General features: G+C 40.1%; 1 protein-coding gene across 3 annotated transcripts in view; it reads right to left on the bottom strand.

The window, feature by feature from the left end:
- Positions 1-14,435, bottom strand: part of txndc11 (thioredoxin domain containing 11) — an 81,154-nt gene that overhangs the window by 2,657 nt on the left and 64,062 nt on the right. For all 3 annotated transcript variants that reach the window (XM_043711987.1, XM_043711988.1, XM_043711989.1), the window contains 3 exons: positions 13,743-13,888; positions 7,045-7,157; positions 3,853-3,933 (listed from right to left, as the gene is read on the bottom strand). In XM_043711987.1, the coding sequence (XP_043567922.1) occupies positions 3,853-3,933; positions 7,045-7,157; positions 13,743-13,888 (340 nt within the window). The remainder of the gene's footprint in view (positions 1-3,852; positions 3,934-7,044; positions 7,158-13,742; positions 13,889-14,435) is intronic.

Here is a 14,435-nt window from a genome sequence, read left to right as displayed (position 1 = left end):
GTTTGCCATGAATTATCCCAAGCCTAATTACTGTCCAGGGTCTTGCTGCATGCTAACATAATCTGCCCTCTTTATCTGAAAAATGTGAAGTCTTCAGCAATATATCCCCATTTATGACCCTGGGAAGGTAAAGATGAAGCAGCTGAAGATGGGTGAGCCTAGAACACTGCCCTGAGGAACTCCTGCAGTGATGTCTAGAGGCAGAAATGATTAGCCTCTAACAAATGCAAACATTGTGCCCAGTTACGTTCCAGCCAATGAAGAGTCATGCCCAATTTGCACACTTCTGTTTTACTCGGGCTTCTTGATATCGGACTCTGTCTTAAGAACAATCACTTCTAGAGCTCAATACTTTGGTGCACGTTTGGGAGTCAGTGAGCAGATTATGGGAGAGTAAGTGCTGCTTGATAACATTGTCAACTAAATCTTTCATCTCCCCCCAGGTAGTTGAGAAAAGACTAATGGGCTTATAAGTGGCCAGTTGGAAGTGTCCTGCGCCTCTTTAGAATTAGAATAGAACAAATCACTGCATCAACATCTATCTCAACGTCCACTAATGATCATTAATTCCTGATTAGGCCTGAAACATAGATTCTCCTGCTCCTCAGATGCTGCCTGACCAGTTGTGCTTTTCCAGCACCCCAAACAGCTACTCTGGTAGTGTTGACTGAGCCTGCTAAGGGAGATAAGTGTACCCTACTTTGTCTTTAATCAATCAATCTACCTTTACCAGATGCTTCTGTCCATGACAGTACCAATAGGACTTACCATCACACAGTCTTTGTGGAGACAAAGTCCTACCATCACATAGAAGATATCACCCTTCATTATGCTAAATGGGATACAACTTGAACAGCAAAACAACTCACGGGGCAATTCATGTCTATCAGCAGCAGAATCGGATTCCATTACAATTTGTAACCTCACAGCCTGGCAGAGCCTCTACCCTATTATCAAGACAGACTTACCTAAAAATGAAGTGTCAATCTAGTAAAGGTACCACATAACTTTACATGTATGACAAACAGTACATGCAGCCTGTGATAGACAAAGCTAAATGATTCCAACAGACAGAAAACAAACACAATCAAAGGTCCGTTCAGCACCATTTGCAACTCTTCAGGTACCGAAGCAGTCCATATCCAAATGCAGAGATCCATAGCAGCCCAAGCCTGATTGAAACATTCTTGCACGTGCCAGGCAATGACTACCTGAACAAGAAAACCCACACTTTGCTTCTTGATATTCAATACACTACCATTGCTGAATTGCCAACTAATATCATCCTGGCATTGCTATTGACTAAAAACTGTACTGGAACAGCCATATAAATACTGTGGCTACAAGAGCAGAACATAGGCCGAGAATTCAACTGGCGATTCACTTCTTAACTCACCAAAGCCAAACACTATCTACAAGGCACAGTGCAGAATTGGAATGGAATACTCCCCACTTGCCTGGATGAGTGCAGCCCCAACAACACAAGAAACTCAACATTATCCAGAAAAAATCAGCGCACTTGATTGACACCACATCCAAGACCTTCAACATTCACTCCCTCCACTAAATACCAATGTAGTGTGGTGGCAACGTGGAAACCATTTATGAGATGCACTTTAAAACTCACCAAGGCTTTGTCTTTTAACCCCTTCCAAACCTGCATCAACCACTGAGAAAGACAAGGGCATCAAGTAGACAGGAACTGTACCAACTATAAAGATTCCCTCCAAGCTACAAATCATCCCAACTTGGCACGATATTGTCGTCAATGGGTCAAAAGTCTTGAAATTTCCTCCCCAACAGTACTGGTGAACCTATGCCACATAGACTTACAACAAGGCAGGTATCTACCACCTTTGAGGGCAGTTAGGGATGGGCAATTAATGCTGACCTAGCCAGCAACACCAATATATGTCTCGTATGTCTGAGCATCTGTTACAGGTAAGGTGGTCACAGTATTTAGATTGTGTTAGGCAGGAAAGTGATTCATCTTACTGGAGTTGGAGTTGAAGGGCACAGTATACATTCATTATTCCAGCACATAATCTCTTCTGATCTCAGAAGTATTATCAGATGACGACATGGAGGTCGGATGGACACTTCCACTCGCTAGGCAGTGGAGCTACCTTAGAATCTTTTTGTACAATAGACAGGTGGGGCTCCAAGGGGTGATGAAGCCCCTTTTGCAAAGTACAGTATACCAGAGAGAGAGAGACACCTCACTAAAAGCCTCTGCACCACCTTTTCAATCCTAAAACACATCTTCTTCTACAAAGAATAGGATGCAGCATGAACATATTTTGTCATCGAAGAGATTGCTTGCTTTTAAACTGAACTCTCTCTAAAAAAAGTACTATTTGTGCAAAAGTGTTTATTGGAACCCAGATAATTTCTCTCAGAGAAAAATCAAAAGGTTGCTCCATAACCTTTTCATAAGTAACTTGAAAGAGTCATCAGGAAGAAGTAATCTGCCAATCCTGGTCAGATTCAATGTAACGCCAAGAGCAAAGCAGCTTAGACAAAACACGGCATCATTGTAGCATGACCATACTCTCCTGCATTTTTTTTTAAAATAAGACTTTTGCTTGAAATATTCTACATAGATTCAACTATTGTGCTGAGGTTTTTGCTTTTAAATGAAAAGCAAGTCAGCAAATGTCTTCCAAACATGGCCTCTGCTGACTTTGTGACCGTCTGTTTTTCACCCTGCAGCAAGTTACAAATAGCACATGATGCTTTCAGCTTTAACAGTCGATACTTCCTCTGACATACTTAGTGACTGAAAAATATTCATGCTGAGCTTGCACATTCTGCCCAATTGTTAATTCTGTTTACTGTGCTGCAGACTTGCTTAGTGAATAGTTTTAAAAAAATCAAAAGTATGGCCTAATGTAGCTTGTGAAATGCACAGCTCAGAAACTGTATCATGAATTAGTTCAGCACAATGCCACAAAGTGCCACAGGGCTGATACTTTAGGAATAATTTTACTTTCAAGTCATTTTCCTGCATTTGTAACAGTCACTAGATCATATTGCAAGAATAATTGATTGGCTTGGAAGTGTTCTGGAGTAGCCTGAAGTTGTGAAGCAATATATAAATGCAAGTTCTTGCTTGGAAAGGGTCAGAGAGCCAGTTCAAAATATTTCAAACACAACACTTCAAATAAATTATTAAGATGCAAGGTAAGGAACCGTTAAAAAAGAATCATCAGCGATAGCGGATTTGGTTTTGAGGCGTTGGTAAGTGCTATAAAGCTGAAATAATAACTGCATTAAAACGTGCATTAAAACGTGCATTACTCATTTGTGGTTGAAAATGTTCAAAAGCAACTCAGTCCGTTTAACTGGCTGCTTTAAGCCAACAATCTCCTTCCATGTCGGTTTACCCACCACCTCTTGGTTTACTGGCACTTACATGAAAAATAATTTTCGTTGAAAACAAAAAAAAAGGCAACTGCAAGCCTAGGCAGCAACATGTTTTGGTCCAATGGAGCTCAAAGGAACATCCCCATTGTGTAGTGTAACAGCACACGATCTCTCTAACAACTGAACTCAGTTGTGAAGCTACAATTATATTAAGGCAAGTGCTGCACTTCAGGTTGCTGGTTTCCAGTGCACAGCCACGGTCTTTCAGAAGCTGGTGCTGGAGTTGTGGTAAATTTCATACTGCACAAGAGCTGGCCACATCAGGAGGGCCCAAGCGTGTAAAAGCAGCTCCAACAGTAATACAATCACGTTCAGACAAATACTGAAAATAATAAACTCAAATTCCCAAGTTATTACAGCTGGGAGTATTTATAAGCAAATGAGCACTAATAAAAATACATGCAGTTTTATTCATTCAGGCCTTACCTCTTACTGGGGAAAAATAGAACAGTTGGAAGTTGGTCAACCATATACTCCCAAGGAAGATCATTTTTGGCAACATTGATTCTGAAAGTACAAGAGCAACTTTGTGAATCCTGTGGAAAAGGAGCACCAAAACACAAATCAGGATCAATTTCTGAGTATAGGTACAAAAGCTAAATTGGATGAAGAACTTAAATGACTTTGGCAAACTCATTCACAGCAACTGTAAAGAAGTTTAAAACCATACAGTATGATATACTGCACTCATTTGCAATAGGTTCTATGTGCATAATACCTAGATTGCATGGATTTAGCTGCAAGTCAGTAACTTACAGCTTTAAAGATTATTTCCAGTTTGATAAAACACTTTTTTGCATTTTTTGGCAAGTCATTTTGCATTTCATTTTTCCAATTACTATCTGCTTTTACATATATAAACTATTACACAGGCACATTTAAATCATTTTGAATTTTTGAAAACTTACAATCAACAATAACTTTGCTTTAGAATTATGCACTGCAGTTTTCACTGAATAAGTGTCCCTGGTTCAGTTCACTCCAAAAATAGCTTAATTGTTTGCCATGCAAAGTTGTAGTAACTAATCAAATGTCACATACAATAAGCTTTTGTGTCAAAAACTGTACTTCTAAGAGGGGGAGGTTATACTGAATCCTTATGCAAGTCTTTGAAGTTCAGACAATTTATTGCAATCTGTTGGTTTAACATGACAATTTTATTAAACAGTCCTCAGTTTAGAAATTCAATGCAGACTCTGCAAAGCCATGATAATGTAATGTATCCTCTGCAACAATGTACAAGAAATGATCATTTACCTTTGTAATATTTCCAATTCCATCTGTCAAATGTTTCAAAAACAGTTCTTAGAAGTTTAACAGTTGCTATATTAGCAAATAAAGCAGGTGTTCTGTTACAGGAAGACCCCAGTCAGGCATGAGCTCAACAACGAGTTAAAGCAACTTATTCCACACAGGGTGCTGCGTTTATGAAATGAGCTGACAGAGGTAGTGGAGGAGATGGGTACAATTACAACATTTAAAGGCACCTGGATGGATACATAAATAGGAAGGGTTTAGAGGGAATGCTGGTAAATGGGACTAGATTAATTTAGGATATCTGGTTAGCATGGTCAAGTTGGACCGAAGAGTTTCCATGCTGTACATCCCTATGACTATCAATTCAAGGAGAGGGGCCAAGTTGAACAGACCATTGCAAGAACAGCTAGATCTACCTGAAGGGGCCCTCATGGCTCAAACATTGTGTCTCTGGACTCGGAAGCCCAGGTTCAAGTTCCATTTGATGGTGGTGGATTAATATCTGAGCAGTAGGATCAGAAAAATAGGTTGAATAAACAAAATCTACCTGAACAAGTAAGCAGGCTTCTAGCAAACCAACTCATTTCAAAACACTCCATCAGAGAATGTCGCGCTTGCTTAACACTGCACTGGCATTTGTATGTTATCCCACATAACCACCAGTTAGCTTAAGCTCACTGATGAAACACAGACCTTAGGAGTGAGAGTAAGCCATTCAGATCTAGAAGCCTTCTCTGCCATTGAATAATATCATAATGGATCTGATTGCAGTCTCAACTCCTCACAGAATCCTAAACTCCCTCATCAATGAAAAATCTCAATACCTGTACTAAATAAATTCAGTGACGGACATCCATTGTGTTAAGAGAACACCATAGAACAATGGGCTTCATAGTTGAGGGGAAGGTGGTGGTCTCATCTCAACGATAAAAGCAAGCTCTCTTATTTTTAAAACACCATCTCCCAGTTCTATTCGTTCCTACAAGAGAATCATAGAGATGTACAGCATGGAAACAGACAGAGAAGAAGGATCTTTTCAGGATCCACCCTACCAAGTTTCGTCACGCAGACTCTCTACATCCTCCTGACAATGTATTTCCTTATGAAGGAAATGGGAGGCCCATTGATCTGTGGAGTTCTCTTCACAGAACACAATGGATCTTGGTTACTGAGTTTATGCAGTGCAGGTACTGAGAGTTTTCATTGGTGACGGAGTTTAGGATTCCTGATGAAGGGCTTTTGCCCAAAACGTCGATTTTCCTGCTCCTCGAATACTGCCTGACCTACTGTGCTTTTTCAGCACCACTCTCCTGACTCTAATCTCCAACATCTGAAGTTCTCACTTTCGCCTGATGTATTTCCTTACCTAACTTGAGTCAACATACATTAACCTCCAACAAACAGGTCAATGCTATAGACTGTAAACAGTTGAGGAACCAACACTGATCCTTATGGCACTCAGCTAGTTACAATTTGCCAACTTGAAAATGACCTATTTGTCCCCACTGCCTACAGGCTGTCTTCTGGTTCCAATGAATGCTGTCTTTCAGAATGACCACATTACAGAACTGTAACCTCTTTCTTGACCCCCCCTGTAGCACCTCCCTCCTCCCAACTCTCTAAAAACACTCACTCACCTGCAAGACTACCAGAATTTCTTGAAATAAATGACAATCCTGGCAATGATAATTTTAGATACAAATTATAGTCATGGCTTTTTCCAAAGGCAAGATGACTGTATGGAAGCCATTTAATAAAACGGGTATGCAGATATCTCAATGACATGTCTAATATAAGCAGATATGTCCCCTTGGTATTTTCTCATCATCAGTATACCTTCAAAGAAAGAAATGGAACATCACACCCGAAATAGTTAATTTTGAGAGACAAGATTTTTGAAAACCAAGACTGAATGCATGTTTGGAGTTATTCGAGATATGTCATTAATCTTGACTGGAGATGCCCGAAACGTCGATTCTCCTGCTCCTTGGATGCTGCCTGACCTGCTGCGCTTTTCCAGCAACACATTTTCAGCATTGATCCTGACTAAACAGGCTCTATTCACTTGTGGGACGTGGGCATCGCTGGCTGGCCAACATTTATTGCCTGTCCCTAGCTGTCCTTGAGAAGGTGGTGGTGAGCTGTTTTAATGAACAGCTACAGCCCACGTGCCGCACCTAGCCACACAATGCCCTTATGGATGGAGTTCCAGGATTGTGTGCCCAGTGACATTGAAGGAACAGCGATATATGTCCATGTCAGGATAGAATAGCTGCAGGAACAAAGAGACACACAACGGGGAACTGAAAAAAAGCAGGGCAAAGGAAATGTTGTTTTGAAACAACTGCGATTATTTCTCACCTGGCTATTATAATTCCATCATTAGCATGGAATAGACGGGCAACCTGAATGAACACATGATTGAGAGCAGTGCAAAATCCACACCATTGAGTGTAGTAGAGTAACAAAACATTCTGTAAGAGAACACAGTATTGTAAAGTCAGTCAGCACAATATCATGCAAAGACCTGACCAAAATAATAAGACTATGTTACCTTCCACCTCCCCATTACATTGGTCCCTAAGGGAAGAAACAACTAATTTAGGATGAGAATGAAGAGGAGATAGCTGCTATTCACCTTCATTTTTACGTTCAACTTTGATTAAAAAATAATTACACACATTTATTGTGAAATTCAAGTACTTTGATTATAAAATTCACGCTGGTATTCCAGGAAGAATCAGAATACAAATACCTTTTAAAAAAAACGAACTACACAACAAGTTGTGACCATCCCTTGGAACAAACGCCATTGAACTGTCTTAGATGGTGAATACAACCTGTCATTTGACTATGCATAAGATCACTGGGAAGGTTGGCTACATACCAGGTGGAGTTTACATGGGTTAATTTGATTTCCTGGACAAGTATTGATCATCTAAAGTGGGTGGGGACTAGAAGCCTAGACTTTTGTTTATATGGATGAAGACAGGACAGAATCTTGATGCCACACCAAAAATATATTATTTTTCAAACTTTCAATTCTAAAATATTTCCATTCAATAAAGCATTATTTACCTCCCAGACACATTTTCCACAATGACTATGAACAGTACTTGGGTCCCATTATAAGACCATAAGACATAGGAGTGGAAGTAAGGCCATTCAGCCCATCGAGTCCACTCCGCCATTCAATCATGGCTGATGCGCATTTCAGCTCCACTTACCAGCGTTCTCCCCGTAGCCCTTAATTCCTCTAGACAACAAGAATCTATCAATCTCGGCCTTGAAGACATTTAGCGTCCCGGCTTCCACTGCACTCCGTGGCAATGAATTCCACAGGCCCACCACTCTCTGGCTGAAGAAATATCTCCGCATTTCTGTTCTGAAATGACCCCCTCTAATTCTAAGGCTGTGTCCACAGGTCCTAGTCTCCTCGTCTAACGGAAACAATTGCCTAGCATCCACCTTTTCCAAGCCATGTATTATTTTGTACGCCTCTATTAAGTCTCCCCTTAATCTTCTAAACTCCAACGAATACAATCCCAGTATCCTCAGCCGTTCCTCATATGTTAGACCTGTCATTCCAGGGATCATCCGTGTGAATCTCCGCTGGACACGTTCCAGTGCCAGTATGTCCTTCCTGAGGTGTGGGGACCAAAACTGGACACAGTACTCCAAATGGCGCCTAACCAGAGCTTTATAAAGTCTTACTAGTACATCTCTGCTTTTATATTCCAACCCTCTTGAGATAAGAGACAACATTGCATTCGCTTTCTTAATCACGGACTCAACCTGCATGTTTACCTTTAGAGAATCCTCGACTAGCACTCCCAGATCCCTTTGTGCTTTGGCTTTATTAATTTCCTCACCATTTAGAAAGTAGTCTATGCTTTTATTCTTTTTGCCAAAGTGCAAGACCTCGAACTTGCTCACGTTAAATTCCATCAGCCATTTCCTGGACCACTCTCCCAACCGGTCTAGATCCTTCTGTAGCCTCCCCACTTCCTCAGTACCACCTGCCTGTCCACCTAACTTCGTATCATCGGCAAAATTCGCTAGAATGCCCCCGGTTCCCTCATCCAAATCATTAATATATAATGCGAACAGCTGTGGCCCCAGCACCGAACCCTGCGGGACACCGCTCGTCACCGGCTGCCATTCTGAAAAAGAACCTTTTATCACAACTCTCTGCCTTCTGTTAGACAGCCAATCCTCAATCCATCCCAGCAGCTCACCTCGAACACCATGGGCCCACACCTTGCTCAGCAGCCTCCCGTATGGCACCTTATCAAAGGCCTTTTGAAAGTCGAGATAGACCACATCCACTGGGTTTCCCTGGTCGAACCTACTTGTTACCTCTTCAAAAAATTCCAACAGGTTTATCAGGCATGACCTCCCTTTACTAAATCCATGTTGACTTGTTCTAATCAGACTCTGCTCTTCCAAGAATTTAGAAACCTCATCCTTAATGATGGATTCGAGAATTTTACCAACAAACGAGGTTAAGCTGATTGGCTTATAATTTTCCATCTTTTGCTTTGATCCTTTCTTGAACAAGGGGGTTACAACAGCCATCTTATAATCATCCGGGACCTTTCCTGACTCCAGTGACTCTTGAAAGATCTCAACCAATGCCTCTGCTATTTCCTCAGCCACCTCTCTCAGAACTCTAGGGTGTATCCCATCGGGGCCAGGAGATTTATCAATTTTAAGACTTTTTAACTATTCTAGCACTATCTCTTTCGTAATGGCAACCATACTCAACTCACCCCCGTGACACCCTTTAATTTTTGGGATATTACTCATGTCTCCCACTGTGAAGACTGACGCAAAGTACTTATTAAGTTCTCCTGCTATTTCCTTATCTCCCATCACTAGGCTTCCTGCATCAGTTTGAAGTGGCCCAATGTCTACTTTTGCCTGTCGTTTGTTTCTTATGTACTGAAAGAAACTTTTACTATTATTTCTAATATAACTGGCTAGCCTACCTTCATATTTGATCCTCTCATTTCTTATTACACTCTTTGTTATCCTCTGTTTGCTTTTGTATCCCTCCCAATCTTCTGATTTCCCACTGTTCTTAACCACTTTATAGGATCTCTCTTTTTCTTTAATAATGACTGTCTCCAACTAGCTAGAGTCTAACCATCTCCCCTTGTAATCCAATGGCACTATCATCCATGAATAGCCCAACAATTAACAGCCTGGAGGTTACTGTTAACTAAAAACAGAAATGGACAAACTATGTAAGTACTCTAGCTATAAGTGAAGATCAGAGATGAAGAATTCTGTGGTGGGCCTACCTACAGCATATGGAGCAGCCTGCCTTATCCACGCCTGTTTGCAATGTAGAATCATTGTTGACCATGGATTGATACATTATTTGAAAAAGTGAATAAAATAAAACAGATAAAATGTGTGTAAAAATATAACTTTGTTGTGCAATTCAGCTTTTGTAAAGATGGCAAGCTTCTGTGCTCGACGGATCCTACAACCACCACTCCAGGTGAGCGATTACTTATATATTTCCAGTGTCAGAAAGATGAATCTACGTTAACTTTGTCAGTTCCTCTCTCATGCTCTCATAATTACCTTTATTCAACTGTTACACCATTACATCCGATTTTGCCTTCTCCCTTTCAAACTCCAGACTGAACTCTATCATATTATGGTCGCTACTTCCTAAGGGTTCCCTTACTTTAAGATCTTTTATAGAGTCTGGTTCATTGCAAAGCACTAGGTCCAGAATAGCCTGCTCTCTTGTGGGCTCCATGACAAGCTGTTCCAAAAGCCATCCTGTAAGCATTCCATGAATTCCCTTTCTTTAGATCCACTAGCAACATTATTTACCCAGTCCACCTGCATTATGTTCGAAATTGTAAAAATAATACCGACAGGGTACTTTATTAAAAGAAGGAAAAGTATTTTATTAAAGAAACTATCAAAGATTTAAAACAACTAGGATTGAACCAAATAGAAAACTGCTCAAAGGTTTGGCTTTCAATTTAGACATTTTGCAAACATGACACATCATGGCAAAATGTTTCGTTACTGAATAAATGGCACAAAAAATAACCTTCGATGTATAAAATTTGTACAATTTATATAATGCTATTTGAATGACTGTGCCTACCAAGATGAAGATTAGAAAGAAACCACAAGCCTTACCACTAATGAAGCAATCACAAAAGCAGTTAAAGTTTCAAATATACATTAATTTAAAGAAAAATAAACAATTCTGTGAATAGAAAAGGTGGATTTATGCACACACTAAACCAAACGTTCAGAAGGTGCGTCATTCTCACAATCTACAAGGAGACATGAATTGGCAATGGGTTCAGAAACTAAACAAATATTACAAATTTTCCCAAATATAAAAAAAACTGGAAAAGCAACACCTACGAGATATCATAATTACAATGTGTTGGAACTTCAACAACCTGCATTTCTAGCATATTTACAAAAGGCAGATTATAATTTTAAAAACTTGCCAATATATTTGCAGAGAGGGTTAAGAGAAGCAAAATTCTGCAGATGCTGGGAATCTAAAAACAAAAAGAATGGTGGAGAAACTTAGCAGATTTGGCAGCACTGTAGAGACAGTAACAGAAATAATGTTTCAAATTGTACATGACTAATGGCGATTTTACTGCTCCTCGGATGCTGCCTGAACTGCTGTGCTCTTCCAGCATCACTCTAATCCAGAATCTGGTTTCCAGCATCTGCAGTCATTGTTTTTACCTAATGGTGAACAGAACTGCCTGGATTGCTATACTGAGAGCTGGCATGGAATTTATGGGGCAATTGGCCTGTGTGTGCGAAGAAGTTTACAATAACAAAAATTAGCCAGACATTTTTCAGCTCTTTTCATTCTGCACTTTACTCATTGGAACTCCTCAAAGCCAGGCTTGAGCTGTCTTGCTGTACTGAATGACTAACTTGCCACAGCCCTCATTGCCTATCCATGTCACTCATGAGGAATTTCACACAAAGCCTGTATACAGCTGCCTTCAACCAGCAACTTCAAACAAAAGACCAAACAAGGGAGGAATATGGATTGTATACAAGAGTCTGCACAAAATATTTGTTTGCAAAATTACAATTTTACAACAATTCAGATTTTGATAGCAGCAGTGATAAGATTGGAAGTTCTATTTGTTACATGTGTTAGGCAAGCCATCTGATAAGGGTGTTACAATTAGGTTTTACTAGCCTCAAGTTAGGGAGTGAGGGAAGAAAAAACAGCTGCCAGGGTTGCTGTTCTTACATGCTATCCCAACAATGTCCTTTACACATTTTCCAGAATTGGTCAATGGAGAACAAGATCAAGGTTAGTTCCAATGACAAGTCTGGTATGATTAGGAAGGGTTTTGGAAAGATATGGCCGGGTGCTGGCAGTGGGACAAGATTGGGTTGGGATATCTGATCGGCATGGACGGGTTGGACCGAAGGGTCTGTTTCCATGCTGTACATCTCTATGACTCTACGGTGAAACAGATAACAAAATCAAACAAGTGTTTAGGCAAGAAGGCAGAGACTTGCCAGCATCTATGGAATTGTATCAAAGTATTAACCTCTCCTCTTTGGAGGAGATGAAATAATGCAATCCTGTGATTCATTTCAATTTGACAGTTTAAAATATAAATTTTAAAAAAAAATCAGAGTTAGTCAGCAAAAATGTCAAAAAAAAAATTGGTTGATAATGGCTAATTACACAAAGTTTCGAACACAGCCCAGTCACGCAAGCCAACCTTACACCCATCAACTTCATCTACACTTCTCACTGCTGCAGAAAGGCAGCCAACAAAGACCCCTCCCATCTCAGTTAACATCTTTTCCAACCTCTTCAGTCACTCAGAAGATACAAAAACTTAAAACACACTTAAGAACAGCTTATTCCCAGCTGTTATTAGACTTCTGAATGTACCTCTCTGATTTCAAAGCTAATATCGACCTTGCTTTTTGTACTTCTTTGCAGCCGTAACTTTGCATTCCTTGCTCTGTTCAGTCACCCTATGATCTTTGCATCTTTGGATGGCATGTTCTGCCAGTACTGAGCACAAAACAAAAAACTTTCCACTGTACTTAGGTACATGTGACAATAATAAATCAAATCCAATGTACAAGTTTCAAAACTGGTTTCCTCATCTGTTCCAACCTCCTCAACTTAGCTAAACATTAGACACTATAGCTGGTTTCAATATTAGCAGGAAGACAGTGGAGGGGTATGACAATCCCAAGTAAATTTCCAGGGTTCCTGCTTAGTTACTCCACATTATTGTAAAAGTAAAAACAATATGGCCAATGACTGCAGATGCTGGAAACCAGATTCTGGATTAGTGGTGCTGGAAGAGCACAGTTCAGGAAACATCCGAGCAGTAAAATCGACGTTTCGGGCAAAAGCCCTTCATCAGGAATAAAGGAAGGGCTTTTGCCCGAAACGTCGATTTTACTGCTCCTCGGATGCTGCCTGAACTGCTGTGCTCTTCCAGCACTACTAATCCAGAATATTATTGTAAAACAGAGCAAGTCCAATATGATACCTTGCCTTCTCAAACATTATTTGGGGTCATACTTTCCAATTCAGGCAAGGAACCAGAAGGAGGCCAGTGCCTGCAATAACCATATACCATCATGAATCATGACTTTCAACAGTGGAGGAAGAGGAGGAATTTTTAAAAATCTTATGACAGAAACACTCGTCAAAATGTAAGGTTTCCTCACAATTGCTTAGAAATGGCTAGTGGTGTAGAAACACATTTTTATTCACAGACTTAAATTTGCAACATTGAGAAGAAATGTAGCAGGAACACAAAATCAGTATAAAGCTTAAACAAATTTTGCAGACCATCTCCCACCTGGCACAGACCCATTGCCCAAGAATAAACTTTTAGTATATGTGTTTTGTAGAGAAATAGGAATTGACATGAGAATTTGCTACATTCTAATCTTACAATCTAAATATCATAGTTACAAAAAATGTACAATGGCATTTTTAACAGCACATACAAACTGTCACTCAGACATGAAAATAGCAAGAAAAACCTCGGGCTAACCTTTTCAGCATCCAGAACTATGTTGTCAAAAGTCTGGGTCGTGACTTCAGCAATTAAATATTTTTCCTGAGCTTGAGATTTTGTTCCAGCAATAAGATGCCGACTTAATGGACTGTATGTCCTGCTATAATTCTTTATAATGTTTTCTGAAACAGCAAAATGATAAACAAAACTTTTATCATGTTAATGACCATTGCTTGTTGCAGACCAACGATGATTTACAGTCTACAGCTTTAAGAGTTCACAATTCAGAACATCAAGCAATAAATAACTAGCATCCCAGAACTGGAAACCACAGAGTTTGGACTCGAGCTGAAAAAAAAGTGTTATGTACATTGAATGTGACTGCACAAACACTTATACAATTTGCTGTTAAACTTATTGTTATTCCCAATATGGTTTGCTTCATAAGTTGTTATAAAATCAGAGCTTGCACATTTTCCCCACGTCTGTGTGGGTTTCCTCTTTGTACTCCAGTTTTCTCCTGTAGTCCAAAAATGTGTAGGGTAGTTGGATTGGCCATACTGAAATACCGAGAATCCAGGGATATACAGACTAGGCGGATTAGCCTTGGAAAAGCAGGGTTGCGGGAATGGCTTGGGTCTAGGTGGGATGCTCTTTGGAGGGTGGGTGTGGACACGACTGGCCAAAAGGCTTCCTTCCACACTGTAGACATTTTATAAAAATTGGAAA

This window comes from Chiloscyllium plagiosum, chromosome 21 (genome assembly GCF_004010195.1).
Source record: "Chiloscyllium plagiosum isolate BGI_BamShark_2017 chromosome 21, ASM401019v2, whole genome shotgun sequence".
NCBI classification, from domain to species: domain Eukaryota; kingdom Metazoa; phylum Chordata; class Chondrichthyes; order Orectolobiformes; family Hemiscylliidae; genus Chiloscyllium; species Chiloscyllium plagiosum.
Note: the sequence above shows the minus strand (reverse complement) of the source record. Positions and strands in the feature narration are given on the sequence as shown.